This window comes from Musa acuminata, chromosome BXJ3-6, assembly GCF_036884655.1.
Source record: "Musa acuminata AAA Group cultivar baxijiao chromosome BXJ3-6, Cavendish_Baxijiao_AAA, whole genome shotgun sequence".
Taxonomy (NCBI): domain Eukaryota; kingdom Viridiplantae; phylum Streptophyta; class Magnoliopsida; order Zingiberales; family Musaceae; genus Musa; species Musa acuminata.
The window spans coordinates 12,978,880-13,005,167 of NC_088354.1; the positions used below are offsets into that span (position 1 = coordinate 12,978,880).

The 26,288-nt window shown below is 39.0% G+C and overlaps 4 protein-coding genes across 8 annotated transcripts; 1 reads left to right on the plus strand and 3 right to left on the minus strand.

Moving 5' to 3' along the window:
* Positions 1-165: 165 nt before the first annotated feature.
* Positions 166-7,891, minus strand: LOC103988080 (MLO-like protein 4). Of its 2 annotated transcripts, XM_009406590.3 has the most exons (15): positions 7,647-7,886; positions 7,483-7,540; positions 7,136-7,368; positions 6,953-7,069; positions 6,808-6,868; positions 6,072-6,163; positions 4,813-4,887; positions 4,518-4,603; positions 3,529-3,578; positions 3,390-3,430; positions 3,130-3,300; positions 2,999-3,034; positions 2,627-2,694; positions 1,920-1,980; positions 166-783 (listed from the first exon to the last, which is right to left on the minus strand). In XM_009406590.3, the coding sequence occupies exons 1-15, from the start codon at positions 7,758-7,760 to the stop codon at positions 502-504; spliced, it is 1,545 nt and encodes a 514-aa protein (XP_009404865.2). In that variant the 5' UTR covers positions 7,761-7,886; the 3' UTR covers positions 166-501. The 2 variants fall into 2 exon arrangements, with proteins under 2 accessions (XP_009404865.2, XP_065011186.1); XM_065155114.1 differs by lacking the exons at positions 166-783; positions 1,920-1,980 and having other exon boundaries at positions 2,623-2,694; positions 7,647-7,891.
* Positions 7,892-8,613: 722 nt separating this feature from the next.
* On the plus strand, positions 8,614-22,979 carry LOC135640892 (ATP-dependent DNA helicase Q-like 4A). Of its 4 annotated transcripts, none has more exons than XM_065155709.1 (25): positions 8,614-8,747; positions 11,256-11,451; positions 12,575-12,632; positions 12,921-13,361; positions 13,465-13,638; positions 13,716-13,846; positions 13,928-14,294; positions 14,370-14,501; positions 14,892-14,978; positions 15,068-15,195; positions 16,316-16,436; positions 16,516-16,667; positions 16,732-16,867; positions 18,676-18,799; positions 18,888-18,958; positions 19,040-19,108; positions 19,201-19,329; positions 19,412-19,570; positions 19,656-19,736; positions 19,817-19,978; positions 20,137-20,192; positions 21,534-21,657; positions 21,745-21,839; positions 21,944-22,021; positions 22,093-22,979. In XM_065155709.1, the coding sequence occupies exons 2-25, from the start codon at positions 11,264-11,266 to the stop codon at positions 22,526-22,528; spliced, it is 3,699 nt and encodes a 1,232-aa protein (XP_065011781.1). In that variant the 5' UTR covers positions 8,614-8,747; positions 11,256-11,263; the 3' UTR covers positions 22,529-22,979. The 4 variants fall into 4 exon arrangements, with proteins under 4 accessions (XP_065011781.1, XP_065011782.1, XP_065011784.1 ...); XM_065155710.1 differs by having other exon boundaries at positions 8,642-8,747; positions 11,264-11,451; XM_065155712.1 differs by lacking the exons at positions 8,614-8,747; positions 11,256-11,451; positions 12,575-12,632 and having other exon boundaries at positions 13,223-13,361; positions 13,487-13,638; positions 22,093-22,673.
* A 9-nt stretch (positions 22,980-22,988) lies between these two features.
* Positions 22,989-23,815, minus strand: LOC135640893 (dirigent protein 22-like). Its single transcript, XM_065155713.1, has one exon. It carries the CDS (start codon positions 23,808-23,810, stop codon positions 23,205-23,207), a length of 606 nt encoding a protein of 201 aa, XP_065011785.1. The 5' UTR covers positions 23,811-23,815; the 3' UTR covers positions 22,989-23,204.
* A 596-nt stretch (positions 23,816-24,411) lies between these two features.
* On the minus strand, positions 24,412-25,653 carry LOC135641351 (pentatricopeptide repeat-containing protein At5g39710-like). The gene has a single exon (XM_065156709.1). It carries the CDS (start codon positions 25,651-25,653, stop codon positions 24,412-24,414), a length of 1,242 nt encoding a protein of 413 aa, XP_065012781.1.
* Between the last annotated feature and the right edge of the window lie 635 nt (positions 25,654-26,288).

Below are 26,288 nucleotides of genomic sequence, written 5' to 3' on the forward strand. Positions count from 1 at the left end.
TATATATATATATATATATATTACAACAAGAAAACACATCTTGTTATATCAGGAAAACACATCTTCATAGGTATTTTACTCATAGTGACAGGCAATTAAGAAATTTGCATATTGAAGAACAAAAATAGAAAGGAAAAGGACAAAAAATAAAACAATAGTAACAAATATAGTCTTTCTTCTGAAAGAAAGATGAAATCTAAATATTAATTCCAAAGGGAACATTTTGTTCATTACAGGCAGTGCTGTGTTCCCTGCAAACAATACACAACTTCATTTCAAACATGCAATGCATATCACAAGAAACTGAAAATAGTAGACACCCTACAAGAACTGCTGTCATGGTTGCTTGCATCGTTGTTTCTCATCATTTCTCTGCTTTCAGTCGTGTGCAATGCTCGCGATCCTATCAACAATCTGCTTCATGGTTTTACGTACTGGGAAAATGAAACCTGCTTGGAAGAAGTGATGAATTGGGTGTTATCTTCAATCAATCTGTTTCAACTAAAGATGAGGGGTTTTGTTCTCCTGCACGTCTGAAATATCAGCAGCAAGCTCTTCCAAAGAGGCTCTTGACGAGCACCGGGACAAGGTGCCTGATCCAATTGTGTTCGTCTCATCTGTCTCATCAACGGTTGATTCCAACGAGCAAGTTGATGTAGTAGTAGTTCCAAGTCGTGAAAGAACAGGATCACGTTTAGATTTCTCTTTGACTCTTCTGCACCAACTATGAAGCGACTCCCTCACGCTCTCAGCTATCAGAGATTTTTTAAATTTGGACCCCATCTACATTTTGTTACAGGAACAAAAGTTAAGACAATGGCATTAGAATATTACAAACAATAGATAAATGGCTTCCTAGCAAGCACAAATTTTTTTGTGTGGGTGCCCATAATAGTACAGAGCCTCTTTGACATATGTAGGAAAAATAAAAGGAATCTAACCAAGCTGCAAGCATAGTTAATGCACATCAATTATTTTGGAGCATTAACTCTGTGCTAAACAAGTACGATCATAGCTACAGAGAGGAATCGACAAGTTACAGACATCCATTTTGAAGAATGGTGATTCAGACTATTGACCAATAGATAGCTAAACCAATGCGACTCGAAGGGCCTGATGAAAAATTTATGGACTCTGGTTGTCGCAAACAAACTGGTGGGCATATGTTTTCCAAGTGAGGAGAACCTTTAATTCTTTCCTTGTGACTTATTGTGGTTTTCTTGAGGCCTCTTCTCGCCAGTACTTATGTGCGCAAGCATGTTGTTGATCAACTTTGTAGAATTTTAAATGGTTTACAATTTACATAAGAGCCTTTGCGATGTATATAGACCGCATTATAGGGTTCCTCTGGATACTCATTCTACAATGTTTTACATTTTTATAAGCCTCATTAAATTAAACAAATGTCTGATATAGTATTAGGGAGGTTTTGATATAATGTAGATTCCTTATCAGCTTGATGACTTTGTGTATGCACTAGTCACAGCACTTGCTCCCCAAGTTTCAGATTCAACCAACAAGTACTGAAGCAAACTGACAATTATGGAATTGCTCAATGAAATTTATTGGAAAAATAGAAGCACCATAAGTGAAAAACGGAGGATAAGGTTCACTTCTTTTTTCTCTGAATAGGAAACCTGGACTTATATTGATTGGATGAAACTTGTAGAATATCTCACACACAAAGAAGCTTGAAATAGCATTAAATTGCACTGGTCTAAAATTTTCCAGAAAAGCATTTTTTTTATTACATTCTTGCAATTTCCAAGAGGTGCTAGTATCAAACACATGCAAATAGAGACTATTATATTCATATACGAAAACATGACTATCTGACCCAGAAGTGTGTATTAAAATGCTAAAGAATGTCATGCTGATTAAAGGAAGAAGAAACAGTTTAATTTGAAGTTTAACCTAACCTGAGAAATTATCACATTCAGGGGTAACGTGCTGTAGCTGCACCAAAACTGAACTAGTAGCCTGCAACATATAAGAAACCAACTCAAGTCAATGAATGACATTTTCTTAAGTGTAGTGTATGAAAATTGCATCAAAATAAATACATGAGATTCAACCTAGACGACTTGAAAGATGCCAGATGCATTCATCTTATTCTAATGGAACACAACATACATACACTTCTTTTTTGTATCTGTAAAGCCACTGATGATTCCCTGTAAAATAATCAAATTGCATCACATAATTGGTAATCATGTTCCACGCTGATGATCACTGCACTATCTTCTTTGTCTTCTGGGTGATGACACTCAGCTCTTTCATTGTACTCGGTCCTAAACTCCTAATTCGTAATCACCCTCCTGAACTATCAACCCAAGCCTACAAATCCGTTAGCTACAATTTGTGTTCCTAAGATTTTAATTATTTAACTTTCCACATGTTTTGTGTTCCTAAGATTTTAACTATCAACCCAAGTAACAATGATCTAGACTCTAGAGGATGATAAATTAGCTACACCTTCAAAATAACGAATTTGATTACAAAATAGACCAACATATATCAATAACATGAGCATAGCAGGGCATTAGATCAACTGCTAAAAGTCATAGATCTGCAAAATCTATCATTTAAAATTAGAAGCATGTAACACGACTATAGACAAACTTACCCGGAAACCAAGCGAGTGGCAACCATAAAATGATTCTTCATGAAACATGATTGAGAACTTAAATCCCACTGTAAAAAGAGATTATATGTTAAAAATACAATAAAAGAAAAGACATTTAATGTAAAATCAAGAGAGTTTCATGTGTACATTCAACTTATCAGTATAATAAATAAAGTGTTCTCTCTGCACAAATAATTGCTTTCAACAAGTATTTGCAAACACAAAGAACCTACTCATGAGCAAAATTGCTTCAATAAGAGAAATACAGAACCAAGCAGATAGCTTAGCAACAAATTATTCAAGAATGTCTGCAGAAGACCAAATACATTTTTAAGCAAGAGTGCAGAAGAAATATAGTGACTGCCATCTTACCAAGGACCAAATGAATGTTGCCATCTCAAAAGCATTCTGAATGTATAAAAGGAATGTCAGAACACAATAGTAACAAACTATTATGTAATGACAGGTATAGAACTATTATGCAGTAAATTTATCATCATCACCTGAAAGGAAATAAATTGTATCAACCACAATAAGATTTCTGGTTTTCCAAACCAAAACAGATCATCACGTGGCTTTAGTTGTGTCCCAACACATGGATCTGTTGCCCCAACAACTTCTAGAGCTAACTGAGCAATGACATGTTCAAGCTTGGTCCCCACCAGCACGACCAACTTTTTTGTACGTTCATGGAAAATATAAAAAATATGCTTTTGAGGAGAGTAGCCCATATTTTGGAAGAAAAGGTGATGGAAAAGCTTACAATGGCAGGGACAAAGGATAACCAGAAGTATATATTAAGCCCTGCAAAGATGAAGAAGGATAAGATGATTGGATGAAGAAAAGAACTGGCCATGAATCAATTACAGAAAAGAAACAATAGTGAAAGAAAGATGGCTTGCCATGAATGTTCACAAATATACACATTATTGCATACACCCAAAGTGGCCAGCTGCAACATCAATGAAGGAAGCATATTGAAACAGCAAATCATTATAAATTTAATCTTGTTAAAATTGGAGGAAAATGCTACTGCTATTCATAGGAACACCAAGCATGACTGGGATCAAAATGTCAAAAGAAGGAATTGGGGAAGCAAGATTCATCAAAATTATATATGAAAGTTAAAATATGATTCCAGATGATACAGTAGGCAAGTAAGAATATCAAAAGAATAATTAAAGATATTTGGTTAGTAAACTGCAAGAAAATAAAGGACTGTAGCTTTAAAGCAGTATATGGCCTACTTATATGAGTGATTCGTAAGTATTAAGTCTGTACTTCCAGTACCAGATATTTATGACAACCCTTGGTTATGGTTCTTCTCTTACGAGATACTATTGTTGGTGAATACAGACTTCTTACAGGTGAGGCTAGAAAAGAACTAGATATACTTGTATCAAAAGATCCAAAGAGTTCATATAATGTACTGAACGAACCAAATACTTCATGGCACTTATTTTAAGAGGCATAATTTTTCTCTTTGTAACTGAAAGATCAAATGAACCCATTATAGTCTACACTCAAACATCTACATTCACTAAATATAGCTGAATAGCTGACCTAGCAATTAATCTGTCCATATAACTAAGAACTATGTTAAGAAACCTAGAATTAAATTATAAATTTAATTCTCTCACTTTACACAATTCCACCCAAAGTGCCCCTATAAATGAACTCTTAAATCTAGTATTTTTAACAGTATATGAATAGAAGAAACATATCAAAATATGTTCAGAAAACAAGCATTACAAGTCTAAGTACTGCTAGGACTTAACGTGTCCATGCATCTCAACACTTGTAAGATGGCACATGGAAAAAGCATCACTAAATGATTATGTCCAAAAATAATTAAAGTTTCACCCTTGATCAAATTGCTTATTTTGTGTACCTGATGCCAACACTTCCATGAAACTCATCTTCCATGCTCCGCACCATATATTTGTGAAAATTATAAGAAAGTGGCAATTTGTGATTCTGAAATGAAAGCATAATTCAAGTACACCAACAAAACAACTTAAACACCTAATGCCGCTGCATGACAATCTAAACCTTACGGCCATGGGATGGCTAAGAGTAATTGCGTAGAGAAAGAAAATGTTAATGTAACAATTATGTAAGAAAGCTTCATGAGAAGGGTGTAAAAATCAGGTAGCATTAGAAGCAATTTGATCTGAGATACTCACAGTGATGAAACCTAAACGCAATGCCATATAATCTGACTTGGCTATAGATCCCTTGAATTGGCGGAAGAAACAGAGCTACATAGAGTTTGAGAGCCAATGTCAGAAATCAGAAGCATATTGATACTGATTGATGGCAAGATCATCACTGATATTTTGTCATCTTACCAGATGAATGATTGAATAGTTGCTTAAAAAAAATAGAAAAAGATCATCCCTGGTGCCTAACTGATTAATTGAACAGCATTCAGGATTATTGCTAAGTTTATGAGCAAACAAAATAGTACATATATTCCAATGTCATTCCTAGCAGAATGGAAAAGCTGCTCTGGACATCAAAGGTACTAGTCATGGAATCAACCTTTTTGCTTGCTGGGGTAAGGTTATGTACAGTGACTCCCTGCATTGCAGAGTCTTGTTTACTTGGTCAGCTTTTTTTTTTCTTTCTTTCTCTCTTTTTTGAAGGAACAAGATACAGAAGTAAATTTGATCACTTCAGTAACTGTCACTTGAGAAACTTTTACCATTTTTCACTCATCTACAAAATCCAAATATGTACATTAAATTTTAGTGAGAAAAATAAAATATGAATGAGTCATAGATGCTGCTTGAGAAAAGCATTCATAATTCAACTTTCAAGACTTCGTTTCCCATAAAATCATATTCTAATATTCTTAAAATTAAAAGGTTGTTGAAGCTTAACCAGCAAAGTTTCAATTTAAGTCTAATTACTTTTTGAGTATATCTTTTGGAAGAGTTAGGAGACACTCAATAAGCATAAAGTTAAATTTTGTGAACCTCGCCACAAATATTTTATTATTTCGTCATCGAACCTGCCATAACTTTCCAAAATAAAATTAAGCATGGAAAATAATAGCACATCAAAAATATCCTAACAAATAAAACATCACACCTTAATAACATATTCTTGCAGGATTATAATTTTTATCACGGATATCTATAGAGTCTATACTAGGAATTAACATGACCTCAAGTCAATAGTATCTCAAAACCAAATCACAAAATTCATTATTTAAAAGGAGAGGAAATAATTAAATATTTGATAATTAATCAACACAAGATACCTATAACAAAAGAAAGATTTTCCAAGTTTTTCATTTGTCAAATTCACATTGTCTTTGTTACAACTTCACAGAGGTTCATTTGAGAACATCAAGTAGTAAATTTTTAAAACAAATTGTTCCTATGTATCACAAAACCGTAGGATAAAGCCCGAACTACACATCTTATCTAAATCTCACCATCCAAATAAGAATCTTGTTCTTGCTCCATGGATGAGATGCATGATGAAAAACAAAGGTAGACTGTCTCTTCATCATCCGATTCCTCCTTGCTTCAACAAAAACAAACAACGTCAAGTCATCCGGCTAAACAATCACAGAACTCCAATCAAATGAAAGAGGCATGACAGTGCAATAGCAGAAAGCAATGCTATAAACAAAATTCTTCCAAAAGTCTTCTTAGAGCAAGGAATTTCACATGCTAAAATGTCGTTCCATAATTCTATTGGCTACAACATCATTCTTTCCAAAGATGCTCTTTTAGAAATCATTTTCACCAAGCTTCTCATTGCAGAATTTCCCATAACCGAAACATTTGTAGACTAACTTGAGAGAGGTGTGTGTGTGTGTATTTTAAGGGAAAGCAGTTATAAATGAAGGTTAATCAAGTTAGCTTTCTGAGCCAATAGAAATAAATCAGCATCTAATTTCCAAGTCAATGCAAAATCCAATCAAGCCTCTCTAAGAAAGAACTTTAGACGGATTCAACCCACCAAATTGCCTTTAGTAGCTTGTTGTCGTTCCATCAGCTGATACTAGCAATTCTATTAAAATAAGCAATGAGTTGACATTCACCCAACCAAAGCACCTCTATTCACAAGCCATTCAGGAATTTTCCGATGGCTAATGTAACGTGTACTTGTCAATTAAGAAGAATTCCTGAACAAAGATATGGGAAAATACATCATGATTTTACCTTGCAAGTCCTCACTGGACATTGGATATGCTTGGCTCTCCCATTTCCTCCAGCTGTAAATCTTCGTGGCAATCAAGAAAACAATTTGATGACCAACACAGAAAACCAGCCTCCATATGCCCAAAGGGTACTCAAACCATGTTACCTTAGTCATGGACAGAACGACAGTGACGAAGCTGTACGCCACATGAGTGATCCCAAGAATGAACAGGAAGCGGTGGAGCTGCTCCAATCCTTCGAACGGGACGAAGGGTTCATAGCCCTGAACACGAAGATCCATCAACCAAATTCTCAGCAGCCGAGCAAATTCGATAAGGGAGTCGCCCACCTCTGAACAATGATTCGCAGACAATCCAAGCAGCTCCTTCGCAGTCTCCACGGCCGCCGAACGATTCGAAGCCGACATCGGCCCCGAGTCCCCGCCGGCGAACAGATCCTCTAAGTCGCTCTCGGAGCAGACGTAGAAGCGGCTGCTAAAGAGCGAAGAAGGGACGCAGATCTCGGAGATCCACCTCGCCGTCTGGCTCAGCATCAACGAGATGAGACCCAGCAACATGAGCTCTTTACGTGTCAAAGAAAAACCACCACCGCCACCACCGAGAAAACACCATCAAGATCCGCCGTTTCTTGCAGAAGCAAAAGAAGGGAGCCGAAATGGATCAAGCGAGTCGTCACCTTCGCGAATCTTCTCGAGGGCGGCGAGCATGGCCTTGCGCTTGGTCTTCTTCAGCCACTGCCGCGTTCAAGAACTCGGAAGGAGTGGGTTTGGGGATGAAAGGAGACATTTTTATCTTCTTTTCTCTTCTTGGCGAGTGGATAGAGAGAGAGAGAAGCTTTACCTTTCCGAAGCGGTAGATGGAACGCTCGACGAGGAAGCAGACGGCGACCATCGCGGTGGTAACGGTTGCTACGGACCACGTCGGCGTCTCCGCAAGAGACCTCCCTTCGCCCATGTCTCCTCCTCGTCCTTCCTCCGGCGCTTTGCTCGTGCAGTATCGGGGAGCAAGAGGGAGGAGGGAGCAGGTGAGATGAGAGTAGTGTGTGCGGGCGTGAGATGCGAGGAGGAACGAGGGTTTCTTTTCCCCTCCCTTTCTTTACTGCGCGCGGAAGGAGAAGCGAAGCCGCGACGTCCACATGATCGCCGGGTAGACGCAAAAAACGCGGGCCCCGTGGCACGTTCTCAGACTGACACGGCAGAGAAGAAGTCTTTGGGGATGTTTCATCGGGGTAGCGTACGCGAGCTACGCTTTTAAAGGCGTTCAATGGAGGGAACCGTTGTGGGATGGGAGAAACGTTGATCCCTGTCTCCGACATGACAGGGGAGCGTCGTCCGAATCATGAAGCGTGAAGTGTCAAGTTCGCAGGGACAAGGTGGGGAAGGACATCTCGTGATGGCACGTGGCGTCATGCAGTCTCATTTCTCTTCGCTGTTGTTTATTATTGTTTCTTTTTCTATCATTTGTAAAAATTATTATTATATATATTATATATATGATATAATAATTGGTCCAATTGACTGCCAATTGGGTGCGGTGAGAAGTCAAAATTGGCAGAGCTTAATGACCGTTTCAGTACCCAAAAATGGGTAAACGAAGTGAAGTCCATTACATACGTCAATCACTGAGTCATTGGTAATCGCAACGACAAGTCAAATCAATCAATCAACATATTTATGATTCTGGATTCTGAGATCTCACGGGCCTAAATAGAGGTGGGATATTTGGGCCGGATGGACCAATTCGGCCCACATTCCTTTCGTCGGTGAGTTTGTACGGTCGTGATAGAAGCCCTCCCTCGACATCACCCCGCGCTAGTTTTGAAGGGAAAAGGGAAAAAAGGAGTCCGAAACCAGTCTCCCTCTCTCTCTCTCTACGCCAAACAGAAGCCCTTCCGTCACCGTCGCCCTGGAACGATCGAATTCGAATTTCTGGAGATATCAGGTAATGACTCTTGTTTCCCTTACATTTTTTTGAGTTTTTTTTTTCTTTTGGGTTCAGGTTAGGATTGGTGTAGTTGCGATTGTTAGGGCGTTCGCCGTGTTTTTTGTCGATTGGACTGATTTTTCGGGTAGATTTGAGTCAGATTTGATCCGAGGGCTCTGTAGATGATTTATGGAAGGCACTTTCGTCAGCAAACGGCTATGATGTAGAAATTTCTGATTTTCTTTTGGTTGAATGGAACGGTAGAACTAGAAATTTGGTCGGGGAAAAGAAAGGGCATCAGTTTTGAGTGAGAACCGGGAATCACTGTTGATTCTAGCGTCTATACGTTGAGGATTGGGGTTTGCTTCTTGAAATTTGGTTGGGGAAAAGAAAGGGCATCAGTTTTAAGTGAGAACCGGGAATCACTGTTGATTCTAGCGTGTACACGTTGAGGATTGTGGTTTGCTTCTTGTTGTTAAGATCACCAAGTTGAGTAGTTCATCGTGTTTTAGGGGGAATCGACTCTTTGGGGGTTTGCTTCTTGTTGTCTCCCGTCTCTTCTAATTCCTTCTTCTCCCCTCTCCTTCTCCCGCGTCTCCTCTTTCTCTCCTGTTCTCTCCTCCCATCCCAAACTGTGGATGCCTGTCTCCAGGGAACTTCTATATTTGCTGTCACAGCACTGCTCGGACAGCAAGCTTTAAATATTTGTTGGATGATGCACCAAATGAAAAGATGACATGGATGCTATAACTATATATGTTGGTCTTCTGTATAGCACTATAGCTTTTGATGTTAATAATACATCGGCCTATTAATGTTGTTACAGTTTTTGATCTTTTAGTATATGTTGGTTGTGCAGTTAAGCAGATTTTAAAGTAAATATTGCAAGTGTAAATCATCCACTGGTATTTGGAGAGAAAAAAAAAAAAGTGTACAAGCACCTAGTTAGATGTATCCATCATCTTTGAAATTCTCCAAACAATTTATCGTCAACCTGATTCCTCAACCTCAAGTGCTTATCTTGTTCAGCACACTTTATGCATTCACAAATTCTTGATAGATTAGCACTGGACAGTGATTGAAAATGAGGAACTGAAGTGCTTAATAATGTCTTGCATGTATGTGTAGTTTTGCGTTTGCCTTGACTTTTTTGCAGTAAGCGTTGCTTCTAATGCCAAAGAGTTATTGTATGCCTTTTTCTGGTCATGAAATAGGAAGTGTGCATTTGGGCAAGGTCACAACTCAAAAATTACAATATCTCTGAAACAAAGATAGTAAAAGCAAAGTTTTATCACAATACAAATAACAATAGGAAGTATGCATATATGTTACCAAGGTTGCTTCTTCTGCTAAAATATGAGATGTTGTAGTATTTTGGGTTACTCTGCTCAGTGCACGGCAAGTTCCATTGAACTACTGTGCTATTGTTTCAATGTACAGCTATAGCTAGTCACTGCAATATTCCATCGAGGAAGAGTGACTGCTAGTGCAAGTTTCTGGGATGATCATTCTTCATGTTGCAGCTTTTGCATGCAATAATCAAGACATTGTTGTTTAAGTTCTATTCAAATGTCAACCCAAAGTGATACATCATGTATAATTTATGTTTGGTTTGGAATACTTCCAAATGGCGGTTTCGGGTATTTATAATTTAATAAAATGATAAACATAAAAAAGGAGCTTGTTATTATCCCAGGATGTTGTTTGTCTTCTGCCTATGTAATTAAATGTTTAACGTTTCACTTCTGCTCTGCAGATTTTACTATGAGGTAATCATAATAACAAAGGCAAGCTGATGTAGGATGAGAGTGGCAGAATATTTTTTTGATAATAGATGAACATAACAGGGAGGAATAGAAGATAGTAACTGAAAGATAATAGGAAAACAAATGGGTAATTACTAGACTCGCTCAGGCTCAAGGAGAACATTCCCAGGATGAAGGCCTCACACCACCCACAAACAAGGTGGGAAAGAACTCAATTCATCTTTTTTCATTGATCCATTACATGTTCTAGCCCGTTTTATAGGCTCAAGTACAAAGATTAAAAGGAAATTACAGAAATAAGAAAAATTACAGTCACATCAAATCAAATATACAATCTATTCTTTCCTTCGAAGAAGATAATATTCTTGAGGGACAACCTTCCATTCTTGATGATATTATTGATTGATAGACTTTCATCTTTGTAGAAATGAATATTTAAAATCTCCAATTAAGATTTGCATCTTCAATCAATAATGAATTTGATTTCTTCTACTTTTCCTGTATTTATTTCCTTTTTCTTTTCCTTGCATAGATGTTGCCATATGACAATTTATGACAAATGCAAAATATCTCAAAACTAATAAAATTTATTCAAATAACATATAAACCAAATTGCTCCTGCATCACATGCTAACTGATGACTCTTCAACTTCAAGGCATGTCTACTGATAAATAAAATTCTGCTTGATATATTTATTCTAGTTCTTTTCATGTCTACATAATTTGCTTTTGCTTGGTCTTCTACCTAATAAAATTTCAGGCCCTTAGATGCATAACAGAACTAAGTTGAAGTCTGCTAATGAAGACAAATCTCCTAAGGTCAACTGGTGCAATCATGCATCTGCTTTTGAGGATTTTTCCTGTCAAGACAAATTTTTGAGCTCAGGTTTTTTGTTCTCTTTACCGACACAAAAACCTCAAACCCAGAAAAGTGTTGATCAGTTGTTGTGTACAAGGTATGACTGTTCTAAAAGATTTTGCTGCTTGTCTGTTTGACTTGTCTGCAGAACATATATCTTTTTGCTCAATATCTTAAAGATGCTTGAAAAGACATCATATATGAATGTGTGATGGCAATATCTGATTTTTCAGAAGGTGCCTTTAACCAATGATTTCAGAGTCGAAAAGTCAGAAAAGGTAAAATAAAAAGAAAATATCCTATCAATGGCTCATACTAGATTGCTTTCATACTGAAGCAAATAGACTTCTCAGGCTGTCTCTGTAGATCATATTTTGCCTGTCAGAAACAAAAATATACTGCTATGTATTGAAATTGATAGAAAATTGGATCCTTTCAGGCTCCATGAATCACTTTGATTGCACTGAAAATCTACTCTAGTAAGTGCTAAAAACATGTACTAGTAGTTGTAGGCCAGGTTCTTTCAGTCTATTTAATCGTCTTCTTTCATTTTTCTCGAACTTCTATTAAATTGTTATGATAAAAATCAGAGATAAAAAAATCTATGTAGGCATAGTTTGCTAGATCAGGATTTGGATTAGTTAAGTCTAATACGATTGGGATTAGCAGAATTGGTCAAATTGCATCAGTGGGATTAGGACTGCCTTACTGTTTCTCTAAGTACTATGCAGATAAAGCATTGAAAAGACACATGAAGCAAAAAAAATTAAGTTGAAGAGAGCATCCTCAAGATTTGAGGTGAATTATGAATCCTGTGATATCTCATTTCTCTAGCATATCTATGTTTTTGTGACATTAAGGTATCCTATCCTCTTCTTTTATCTAGATCTTATCCTCTGTCTAGCAAACTGTTGACAACAAACTCCACAATAATCATGGTAGACACAAATGCTTTGGACGTAAATAGCAAACATAACAGTAATAGTATGTTTTTCTCAAGGATTGAAATATCGTACCGTACCGGAGTTTGGACGTTCGCTCGGTACAGTATGATACTGTATGCCGAGATCCTACTTCTGTAGGAACTAGTTGCCACTGCAGCTATTCTCAATGTCTATCTTAGATTTAATCAAGTAAATATATCTTATGTGCTTTCTGTTAGCAACACGAAACATGTGCTCATTCTGACTGGATTTTTATTCTTAAATATGAACTATCAGGTCTATTGCTTGTGAAGTTCATGGAAGCGAGAGGCTACAATTGTTACAAGTTGAGAAGGTATGCTTGAGTATGATGATTAGAGAGGTTTCTTCTTCTGAGTATGAATAATCAGTTTGAATTGTTGAAGTTGAACCGATTCTTCTGCTCTTACACTTAAAATTTGTTACCATTTGAGCTTAAACTAGGACAAAGGATAGATGAATAAATGGTAGTGGTTTGTCCTAGAATTAGCTTGTATGTTCTTTCTTTTATGTTATTCTGATATGTTGGTCAGTTTTCTTATGCTGGAAAGTGTGGCAACTGGATGTACTATTCTTTTGATCTGTGAATTGAATCATTTGTCAGGCCTGGAAAGCTCTTTCGAGCATGCAACTGGCTTGCAGGAATTACTTGATACCTGGTTTAACTGCTCCAGTACAGAACCATAACAAAGATCATCTTCGAGCTCCATTTACTGACTCATCCAACAATGTTAAGAATGTGGATACTTCCCAAGTATTTAAAGGCCCATTCCATGAAAATATGCCTTCTCATGTCAATTACAGTTCACATTCTAGATCATTCCCTCAATATGATTCACCACATTATGCAACAGACTCATTGCTAAAAAGTACTTACGATAAGAACAATAATGTAGCTTCAGAAATGGCACAAGTAACTGGAGCACAAATGCAGAGCTCTGCCACTCATCGGGTTATTGATGACCATGAGCTTGTGTGTACTGCTGCTGATAATCTTGCTGATGACAAGTTTTTAGATGCTCTTGATGATGATGAAATATTGGAGGTAGGATTTACTGATTGTTGTTGTTCAGGCGGTTCTTGCCTAAAATCAATTTACATATGGTTGTTGGCATGAAACTTACATTTCATTAGATTATGTAACACAGAGTATTGATGTTGACCAAATAGTTATGGAACACTATCAAGTAACTGCCACACCAGAAGGATTTATGTGTAAACAGACACCTTTTACCCCAGTTTCCAGTAGAAGTTGTACGGTAATCCCTGATGAAAACATGTTGCCACCAGAACTACATGAATCATGTATTCATGGCTCCAAGGTATGCTTTTCAATGTTATTTATTTATTTATTTTCCTAGCAATCAGCACATTCTTCATGGTATAGCCAAACGTGCAGCTAGCTCTGTGTCCAGAAGCTGCAATTCATCTGCAAGAGATGAAGGATCAGCTCATTGCTGTATCAAATGAACTTCTTGATAATGCTACTGAGCTTAGTCCTCCGGACTGTGAAAATCTTCGTCAAAAGCGGTTTGTCCTTGTATGAGTGTTGTTCTATCACTTTGTTATGTGAGAAGTCTTTTCTCACAAGTCAATAAATTTTTATGTCAGGTTATATCTGAATAAGAAGATCCAGCTGCTTGAGAAGTACCTTTGCAGTCTAAATCTAGATGAAGAAAGACAGAGATCACATTCTATGGCATCATCAACTACTGCAAGGGGTTTTGGACCTGAGAACCCCACAAACAAATATATGATAGATCCTATTAGGTTTAACACCCAGGTTCATCTAAGAAATGAAACAGGGAACTGTATGATGTGGAGCTCACCTGCCCCATCCCACTATACAGATAGGTTTGATGCTGCACCCTTGGAAAGAGAAGTGTTTGCTCCAAAGCTTCAGAACATTAATTACGTTGAAGGATCTGGAGATATAAAGTGGAAAAGTTTAGATTTTCCATGGACCAAGAAACTCGAGGTGATTTCTGTTGCCTGATATGGCCTTTCATCTTCATTTCTTTTTGGTTAATAGTAATTTATTACTTCTTTCCAGGCCAACAACAGAAAAGTTTTTGGAAATCACTCATTTCGTCCTAATCAAAGAGAGGTGATTAATGCAACAATGAGTGGATGTGATGTCTTTGTTTTAATGCCAACTGGTGGTGGGAAGAGCCTGACATACCAGGTACATGTTCCATTGAGGACTTTATCTACTTCATTTTGAAGGTGGTGTTTTCCCTGTTTAGCATATTCAAACATTCAGTTCATTTTTTTTAACCTTCGTCTTTGTGGCAATGATCATTTAAGCAAGCAATACACATTTGCAGTTTTACTGTTTACAGTCCCTTATGTCTTGAACCATCAAACACATAAACGGGTATTATTTTGGCAATTTTATTAGAGGTACTGGATAGTTGAATTTTAGAGACATCCTAAATGTCATTTCCGAAAGAAACATTCTAAATGTCATTTTCCAAAAGAAAGGCAAAACGTCTTTATAGAAGCTCATATATAGCATAGAGAGCAAGAACACTATCAGCTGTTTTGAATATTACTTACAGAAGTTTTCTTGCAGCTTCCTGCTCTCATCAGCCCTGGAATAACATTAGTAGTTTCACCGCTTGTCTCACTCATCCAAGATCAGATTATGCATTTGTTGCAGGTTCTATAAACAATTTGGATTTTTTTTTTCTTCTCAAGGAAATACCATAGGGTATCAACTGAGTCGTTCCACATTTCCATTTTGATCAGGCAAACATTCCCGCTACTTATCTTAGTGCCAGTATGGAATGGGTTGAACAACAGGAGATTTTTCGAGAATTGATGTCTGGTTCTTGCATATACAAGCTGCTGTATGTCACTCCAGAAAAAATTGCTAAGTGAGTCTTTTCTGCGCATGACTAGGATTATCATACAAATATCATATGTTATAATATTATTCAACTGTTGCATGGTCTTTAGTTCAGGTAAGACTACCAATGGCATTTCTACTTGAATGCTTTTATGTCCAGCATCATGGCATCCAACTAAGAAAATTACAAACGATAAGAAGAAATTTGACTTGTGATTTTGTCCTCAATGGAGTTCAAAGGTGGAAAAAATTTCATTCAGCTGACCACAAATATTTGGGACCTTACATCTTGTTGAATGAATGACGAAAATACAGTTGTTCTTGAAGTCATTTGACATCCAAGACTTGTTCTTGAATTTTCATCCCAACAAAAGGCCTGAGGTGAAGCTGGTACTCACCTGTAAGGGCCTGAAAATCAAGATAATGAAAAGGCATTCTGATCAAACAAATAAATTCTAGGAGATGCAAATATACAAGTTTGTTTCCAACACGTCATGTTGCATGTGGACCATGGATTCAAAGCTCATATGTGATTTGACAATGCAGAATCGAATTGATGTAGCATGAATGTCAATTATTCTTATATTAGGTCTAATCTGAAGCCAGGTCTATTAACATGTATTTTTTTCATTCTTTTAGCATTTTAAAGTTTATTCTGTATGGACAATAGTTTGGAGTGTTTTGAGTTATTTTTCATGTAATCTTTCTTTAACAAAGTTCAGAGGAGGTGCCTATGAATTGCATTTAAGTTAATAGCATGTCCTGTTGTTTTGATACATTTTATTCTTCCTGTTTTTCTTTGTTCTTTCTGCTTTTTTGTCTACCCATGTTCTACCTGCTATCAATGGGGCTTTCCCCCGCGTGCAATATAGTTGTCTTTTGATGCTACAAGGTTTTCTTAAGTTGCATAGATTAAATAGCCTACTAATACTGAAGCTATTTCATCAAGTTCTGTGTTTGTCGAAAACAAAATTTTGCTTATTCGGGTAAGATGCTTTATCTTTAGAAAATCACATGGTAGATGTGAGATATAGTTTGGAGGTGTAAAACTGTAAATAATCCTAGGATTCAATTTGAAACTTATTGACTTGTACTTGCCAGTTCTCTTGGTTAGATAATTTTATGATATGAAATATGTTTAATCTCAGGAGTGATGTTTTATTGAGACACCTGGATTCTCTACATTCTCGGGGATCACTTGCTAGAATTGTTATTGATGAAGCTCATTGTGTAAGCCAGTGGGGGCATGATTTTAGGCCCGATTATCAGGTTGTGCAAAGAATCCTTATTTCAACATCTTTTTAACTCGTTCACTTGGTTTAGTCTGATTTCATTGTTCATTTGCCAGGGTCTTGGAATTTTGAAGCAGAAGTTTCCAAAAGTCCCAGTGCTAGCTTTGACTGCTACAGCAACTGTCAGTGTAAAGGAAGATGTTGTACAAGCTCTTGGGCTTGTGAACTGCATTGTTTTTCGACAGAGTTTCAATCGTCCAAACTTGTGGTCAGTGCCACTGAACTACATATCAATTGTGACTTTGATTTGGCTCATCTGTTTCATTTTGCAGGTACTGTGTAATACCCAAGACAAAGAAGTGTTTGGAGGACATTGACAAATTCATCAAAGAAAATCATTTTGATGATTGTGGCATCATCTACTGTCTCTCAAGAATGGACTGCGAAAAAGTGGCTGAAAAGCTACAGGTTTTTCTTTTGAATTATATGCTATGACCTTTTAGAAATTTTGTCATGGGAAAACCAAATCTTCTCTGATTTGTTGACACTTTTGTTCTTTTTTCTATTGTTTGACTACTTTGTGTATTCACACCAACTTCTTTTGTCAAAAATCAAATCACATATATGCATTTTTATTGCTTTTATTTGGGTCCCAATGCTTCTTGAATACCATTGTCTTGAACTTTGTTTTTCTTTTAAAATCCACAAACCAGTTATTCTCCAGCAATGAAACTTTGGAGTTTGGATCACATCTTCTAAATGCAAGTTGCATTTTCAGTCTAATCCTTGTAATATACTTTTCTAATGGGATTTGAGTAGATGTCGGTGTCAAAACATTTAAATTGCTATCAGGAAATGGGATATGGTTGTGTACCATATATATCCAACCAGATAGCAAGGAATAGAACTTGTGGGTCTCTTAGAATAATGTCAAGAGATGGAAAAAAATGCTAGTACACATAATGATGTTTAAGGTTATGTGAAAGAAGTTGTCTAAGTTTTGGGCATAGAAGTTCATGCATTTTGTTATAAAATATGTATGCTATTAATGATGCATTAACCATATAGAGGATGAATTTTATTAAGAGGAGCCTATTTATGAGAACATTCAGTCTCTAGTGGATGCTGCGTGACTAATGTACTAAGCATTGGTCTTCCGTGAATGCCATTATGTTCAAATTTATCCTGGATTTTGCTGAAGACATGAATTTTAAATGTATATTAACTTTTCATTACAAATTTTATTTTCTAAATTCAATCTTATCGGTCCTCATCCTTGTGCACGTCTGTTTGCAAGTTTTGAAGTTACTGCTTTATTGATCAGTGTCAACTTTCACCAATATCTGCACTTGCACAAACTAATACATATGCTTGTAGAAAGCAGAAAAATATAAGCATCTCGTGTTTGACATCAACTAGAACAAGCTTATGTCCCAAATATTTGGTTTGGGTTACATGGATGTTCTCCTGTCATTGAGGCCTTTGTAATCTAGAAAATATTTGTCTGACTTAATCCCCTGTATAGTTAATTGATTCATTAATATTAAATTACAACAATAATGCTAAATTGGTGAAACTTCAAAAGCCTCCTTGAATTTTTATAAAATTATAATGGGAAATATTTACCGCTATGATTATGGTTCTCTGTTAACCCTTCTTTGCCGTTAAATGACCCCAAAGTTTGAAAAGATGGAACATTTTTACTTTATTTTAAAAAAAATTATAAAATTTTATGCTTTCTAAACAAGTTATGAGTTTATACTTGTTTTACCATTTGATTGTGCTTAGTGAACCCTGCCTATCATACAATTTCTTCTGAATATAATTGTTTTTGAACAAGCTTGTCAGTGATGATCTATTTCGTGGTAAACTCAGCAATATTGTGATAATCTAATCAACCATCTACTATTTTAGAATTTCTGGCAAGTGGCAACTAGATGTTTATCATGTCAGAATGCTGACATTTCCTGATCCAGAAATTTAGGAAGAAGTCTATTTAGTCTTTGTTGAAGTTGCATCAATCTTTCATCATCTGTGATATGAATATCTTTTTAGTTTCCCCTATTGATATTTTTGGATATTTTAAACATTCTCTTCTTTTTGTGGAGGGAGTACATATTGCATCCATTGGATGTAGTTTTTTCCTTTGTTATTCTTTAATGAGAGGTCCTTGTTAAGAATGTTACTTGGTAGTGCTAATAATTTTGGATATGCTTGTTTTCTGTCTGTCACCATTATGGTAAGAAATTTTTAGTTTCTCATTTAACATTTTCCAGGAATTTGGACATAAAGCAGCATTTTACCATGGGACCATGGACCCTCTTCAAAGATCATATGTGCAGAAGCAGTGGAGTAAAGATGAGATCAACATAATTTGTGCCACTGTGGCATTTGGAATGGGTATTTCTCACTTATATGTATCTGAATTTTGTCTGTAAATAAATTATTGCATTTATTGAAATATATTAATGATACATGAAAATTTTAGGTATCAACAAACCTGACGTTCGTTTTGTTATTCATCATTCTCTTCCAAAATCTATTGAAGGTTATCATCAGGTAACTCCTAATATGCCTCTGTTGAGCCAGAGCAGGTTAGGCTTTGACTGCAAAACATATTTTTTCTTTTTGACTTTTTAGGAATGTGGACGTGCTGGTAGAGATGGTTTACGATCATCTTGTGTACTGTACTACAACTATAGTGATTATGTAAGTCAATATATGGATGTTTTTCAGCGTACCTCTCTATAACTTTAGGTATTGAGTAACATGAACCCCTTTTCTTTTCATCTTGGGAACAGATTCGTGTCAAGCACATGCTTACCCAAGGCATGATTGAGCAAAGTCCCTTGGCATCTGCATCAAGACGCAATTCGTTTGTCAGCAATGATAGAGTGTTTGAAACAAATATTGAGAACCTTTCACGCATGGTACATCAACTAAGTTGATGCTTTTCATTTTCAGCAATGGTTAGCACATATGTAGAATCTGATACTTTTACTTCTATTGCAGGTTAGCTATTGTGAGAATGAAACAGATTGCAGACGTTTACTACAACTGATTCATTTTGGTGAAAAGTTCAATCCAGACAACTGTAAAAGAACCTGTGATAATTGTTCAAAACTGTTGACTTGGGTTGAGAAGGATGTAACTGATATAGCAAAGCAAATGGTTAGTGTTGATCAATTTCTATGTCATAGTATACTGGCTTCATCTGGCAACTGACACATTTTACTTGCATTATATTTGTTCGTAGGTTGAATTAGTAATATCAACTGGAAAGCAGTATTCAACATCTCATGTTCTGGAAGTATACAGGGGTTCCCTGAGCCAAAATGTACACAAATTTGTGTGTGAAATCTTTCCTCTCTGATGGTAGTAAACTGGGCTTGAGCACTTATGTACTTTTTGCTGCAGGTTAAGAAACATAGGCATGACAATTTGGGCCTTCATGGAGCTGGAAAGCATCTGCCAAAAGGTGAAGCATCAAGAGTTATTCGTCATTTAGTTGTTGAAGATATACTTGTGGAAGATGTCAGGAAAAGTGATATTTATGGATCCATTTCTTCTGTTTTAAAGGTATATATATATCAGAGATATCTTTACCTTCTACTCTACAAGTGTTTTTTTCTTTGTGATTCTATTAACATGGCTTCCATTTGTTCCATGTGGTGTGCTCTCAGTTCGATCTTAAATTGAATATCAGTATCTATGCGAGACTGATTTTGATTCTGCAGGTAAACGAGTCTAAGGTGCAAAGACTTCTCTCTGGAAAACAAAGGATCATATTGAGGTTTCCACTTTTTCCTTGCTCTCTTCAACTAGTCTTGTTTCTTTTTCTTGTTCTTAGACAACTATGACTGGAGGATTCGCCTAAAGAATTTGCAGGAGCCTTCCGTAAGATAAACAATTGTTGACTACACTTTTTTCTCTGCTCTAGGAACTTTAGTTGCTAAGTCCTCAGGGAGTTACAACAGGTGGACCATAATGATTTCATACTCGGTTATGGTATTACCTTGATATGGTATGGTTCTTTGGCTTTCCAGACTAAACTACTAGATCAACTAGGTAATGAGGGTATGACACGGAATACTCAAGACATTTTATCGGATCTATTCTCAAGGAGGAATATTTGGTTCATTTAAGACTGAGATATAAGTCTAACTTCTATCTGCATCTGATGATGATTTCTTCAGATGTATTAGCAGAACTAGTTTAGCATGTTGAATCTTAGAGGACTCTAGGTTGGACTGGATGTTGAACCATGGAATGTTTAATAAAAACTTGTTATGAAAAATATTCTTGTTGAAGGGTGGCAATTGACACATCATAAATACAATTGATCGCTATGTAAATGTAGTATGACAATTGGAACTTATCATAGATGTACCATGTCATCTAATGACGTAGCTATTAAAAATCCTGTGTGGTCCTGACCGATTGCCATTGAAGGCCCTTGTGATTTTGATCACTGGATGGTAGGTTTTTTACAATGCCAGGTGCAAGCAACTGATTGAGCAGGCAGAAAGGTTCATTTTTAATTTACTTAATCGACAATGTTAAATGTAGAACAGGATACTGTTTCTGAGACACTAGGAAATATATATCACTGGTGTAGAGTCATACAGTGTCAAGATTTCTGCAATGTGGAGGGCATACTGTCAGAAGTCATCTTCTTTGATTTCCCTGCTTCTTAGTTATTAGATCAAGTAGCTTTCTAGTTCAAGATTTATATTTCATAAGTTTTCCCTCTAATCTACTATCCATGGGAGATCATGTGAGTTTTGTGATATTGCCTTCGAAGCTATATATTCCCTATGTCACTCACCTATGCAAGTTGGCTTGTATTTATTCATGGTAATAATTTCTCATAATCCGCATAATACTATGATATTTTGAGGTAGAGTTTGTATGCATGCCTATGTTAGTGTTCATTGTGTTCTTTATCCTATTACTGGCCGTCTGATTCCAGGTTAACCAAACTTTTTAAAATAATGACAAGGTAGAGGTTGTCTTTTGCTATGATTACAATCTGCAATTGCAGGTGCTATAATATTCAAAATACTATATCAGAATTTCAGATTAATGTTGAAATTTGATAACGTTGATGTCATAAACTTTTGCTGTTATGCAGGTTTCCTGCTCCTGCAAAGGCATCTAAAATGAACAAACCTGAAGGGACACCAGCAAAGGGTTCATTGCCAATGAACACAATGACATATGACATGGGCGCTCAATCAACAAATGAAATCGACCTGGTAAAATTCATATCCACTGTCTTAATGTGCCTATCATATAGCACCTCCTGGAGAACTATGTTCAAATATTATTCTATCTAATTGCAGAATCTTTCTGTCAAACTTTATGCTGCTTTACGTATGCTGCGAACAGCTCTTGTAAAAGAAGCTGGTGAGGGGGTCATGACATATCACATATTTGGGTAAACTCTGTTTTTCAAATTCTTCATCCCATATGCACAAATTAATGCACTTACCTTTAATTCCTTTTGTGCTGATGCTTGATGAATTCCCATTCCTACATCAGAAATGCCACATTGCAGCAGATTAGCAAGATAATACCAAGAACCAAAGAAGAACTTCTCGAGATCACTGGCATTGGAAAGTAAGAATTTGTTACATCTACACCATTAATCAAGTGCTAAATATGTTGACTAATTTGAGTGCTTAATCTAGGGCAAAGGTCCATAAGTACGGGGATCGTGTGTTGGAAACTATAGAAACTACAATCAGAGAGTACCGTAAAACGAGTAGGAATAGCAGCAGTAGCAGCAATGATAATGCTGATGGAACAAAGAAGCGGAGGGGCTCAGCAGGCAGCGAACCAGGTGCTAATGATGATGACTTTGCCGAAAGCACCGTGCAGTCAAAAAAACGAGTAGCAAAACTAGTAAACAGCCAAAATGGTCCAGCAGACACCACAAGCATGTCAGCTTATAATGGTCGGTGTATAGATATCGATCTTGATGGTTATGAGATGGAGAGTGAGGATTCAGTTCCTCCTACGAGGCAGGGACCCCCTGGTCGAGTTCTGCCTCAATGGTTAACTCCAGCAAACCAAATCAACAGCCGCATAGGTGGCCTTTTTAAGGAATATGCATTCAAGAAATAGTTGGATAAGCGAGATGGTTGCCCTTTCTGGTTCCTCCTGGCGATTTGCTTCCAGTCTACAAGGTCATCCATTCTGTACATCACGTCCACTTTGCGGGCTGCTAACTTCAATTCTGCTGCTGGAAAATGTCTTTTGGGTGCAAGGTCGATTTTGATGTCTTGTTAAAAGTCTAGTTAGGGTGGGTGGGAGGTGCAAAGAGTTTGGAGGAAACGTGACCAAATTTTTGAAGCCATGTTAATAGTTATGCAAGGCACAAGTAGTGATGTATACTTAGCTGCGCGATGCAAGTGCAATTTTGATATACTTTTTTGAGAATTTGTAGGGCAATTGCGTTATTGTAAATTCCTGTCTACTACACCAAGCCAAGGATCAGATTGTCTTTATGGAATGGGAGGGTGCCCAAATTTCTGCTTTTCTGGCCAAATAATTCTTGATACTTAAGATGATTGAATTGGTGCCATTTTGGTTTCCCTTCGGATGATTGAACAGTCTATTTATGTTTCAGATATATCAATAATTTCTTAGATGACTTGTAGTCATGTAAGAAATTATAATGACTGACGCCCACTTTATTTGGTGAATGTGCTGTAGCAGTCGAAATGATAACCGAAGCAGATAGAAGAATGATGACTCAACCATCGTCAACACAAACGAAACATGATGACGGCGTGGTTGCTCAGTAATGCATGACGTAGACGTCGTATTCGACGATGGCGTTCCCGGTGCTCATGTCGAGCCTGTGGGTGCGGGCGACGGCGTAACCGCGGGCGAAGCGGAACAGCCCGCTGCCGCCCACCACCGGCATCTCCCGCACGGCGTGGAACGGCGCGTTGCGGCCGAGGACGGTGAGCACGCTGCCGTCGTACTTGCCGCCCACGAACACCAGGTTCATGGCCTGGAGGAAGCCCATCTCCTGGAGCCCGGCGGCCGCGTACAGCCCCTGCGCCCGCCCGACCGGCCTCGACGTGGGCTCCGGCCCCTCCGTGAGCAGGTCGTCCATGACCATGACCACCCCGAATGAGGTCGGCGGCTGCGCATTCGGTGGCCTGGCCACAGCCACCGCCGTCACGTTGCTTCCACTGACGACGTCGTGGAAGTAGAAGTGGAGGTGGCTCACCTTCTCCTTCAGCTTAGCGTGTACTCCTTTGGAGAAGCTGGTGGTCTCAATGCGGCCACAGGAGGAGGGGAGGAGGAAGGACGAGAGGAGGACCATGAGAACCAGGAATGCCTTGCCCACAGCGTCCGCCATTTTGGTACCATGCCATGCTTGTATCGCATCCATACATATAACAGAGCAAAGCAAAGCAAAGCAAAGCGATCTCCCCCACGCCACCATGGAGTGGCTGCAGAAAGTGAAACGGCTCATGGAAGCATCATCATACCGCACAAATATTAAAGCGATTCAATCAAATCCCTGGCCATAAAAATAAATAATAAAAAAAACCAAAAAAAGGCTTCTATTTCTGCATTTAACTTTACTTTGACTTGAAGAGTTCGACAACATCGTAGTAAGATAATAAATACTTTGCTTCATAATGCGTGTCGGTCATCAAGATTCTTTCCTCCTCCCAATCTAGCTTGGATTGGACGCCAAGTAGCGTGACACAATCCTACTCTCCTTTCTTCCTTGGGGTACAACATGATCTCCATCATTCTTTTGAGATCTTTAAACCAGCTCGAGTATACCGTGCAGAATGTGCCCCTCGTATGGCAGGAAACATGACAGATTACAAAACATGAGCTCAACGATGGAGTGTTGTATCACTTACACTCCATCGTTCATCCTCCTCCTTTCCAAGGCATCAACGAGCATCCTTTCCGCTGCATGAGGCACTGCATCTTCCACTAGAGATCCATGCAGATCACCATCAATGGTTCTACAGCTACAATCCCATCACCTTATTTTCTATCTTCCATCTCTTTCCTGTCCTCAGTGCCGCCATCGCTTCCTCACTCACTTTGATCCACAGTAGCCCTGCAGAGGCATCATCGCTCGTGGCGTTGCTTCTGTACACACCCAGTAGAATCTTGTAACAGGCAATGTCCGGTGGAATTCCCAGCCTCACCATCTTTCCCAAGAGAGTGTTGCATTCCCACACCCTCCCTGCCCTTCCCAATCCTCCGATGAGCATCGAGAATGTGATCACGTCCGGCGAGACCCCCTTCTCCATCATGCGACGGAAAGCCAAGATCCCATCTTGGACCATCTGACGGTGAGGGATGGCCGAAATGAGGGCATTGTAGGTACCGGCATCGGTGGCCGCCGCCCCGCCGCCCTTGCGCTCCATCTCCGCCACTACCCCCTCTGCCCTGCCCCACTGACCGGCCTTCGCACAACCGTGCACGAGCGTGTTCCATATCACCACGTCCGGCTCCCGCCCGTTTCGCTTCATCTGGTCCACCACCTCGAAAGCGGCATCCACCGCGTCGCTGCTGCCGGCGCGGCAGATGTCGCGGATCAACGATCCGTAGAAGAACACATCGGGGACGGACCCTCTCGTCGCCAGCAGATCCAGAAACTCGATCGCCGACCAGACGGCGCCGCGGTCGCAGTGGGCTCTGACGAGACCGGAGTAGTGCCGGGACTTCAGTGGAAACCCTAGATTAGCGCCGGAGAGGAGGAGAGACCCGGCGATATCGAGGTCATCAGAGCGAAGGAGATCTTGGATGAGGGCGGAGAAGAGCCGGTCGCTCAGCGGCGAGGGGCAGGAGCGGAGGAGCGCGTCAGGGGGTCGTCCAGCAGCGGAGTACGCGCGGAGGAGGGGGAGGACCAGGGCGGGACCGGGGCGGAGGCCGTCGCGGGGCATGCGGGCGAGTAGGAGCTCCACGGCGCGAAACCGGCGGCGGAGGGCGAGGGCGTATGTCAGGGCCTGGTAAGTGGGGAGGTCGTGGCGGAAGCCAGGCTGTCCGGCGGCGGCCAAATAGACGGAGAGGATCTGCCGAGGGGTGGCACCTGCGGCCTTGACGGCGCGGAGGACGGCGGCGTTGGACAGGAAATGTGAGGGCTTGTCGGCGGCGCCCGGAGAGCGTGGGTTCCGGCGGGACGAGGTAGGGAGCCACGGGAGATCGGTACGCGAGGGGGAGGCGGTGGGCGGGGGTCGGCGGAGGAGTTCGAACGATCGCATGGTGAGCGCTTGGAGACGGACCGCCGTTTGACTTGGACTGGCCGGCCCTCTAAATACTGCATAATGGGCCTTTATACGGCCCTCATTGGCCTAATTAGTAGACCCAACAATTTGATTTGGCCCACGGAAACTAGAAACCATATATATATATATATATATATATATATATATATATATATATATATATATATATATATATATATATATATATATATATATATATATATATATATATATATATATATAATAATAATAATAATAATAATAACATATTTTAGTGCTGTATCGCCTATAATAACGCCAGCTGACAACACGGAGTCACAGCCGGGTCGTCTTCCCCACCACGAAGACTTCCGCCACCACTGCCTCTTCCCCATCAACCTCTGTCACCGCTTGTTATTATACGTACGAAAAGAAGCATCTCATGGGGGTGAGTCATGGAGGTGTGTCTTCACTGGGAGGCACGCACTGACATCTTCCATATGACTACCCCGCAGCTCGTTCTCTCTCTCTCTCTCTCTCTCACACACACACATCTCAGCTCATCCAGCTTGCGTGCTGAGTGGTACACCATCATCCAAGATCCAGATGCAAGACTGCAGTCTGCGCTACAGATAGCCTGATAATAATGACTC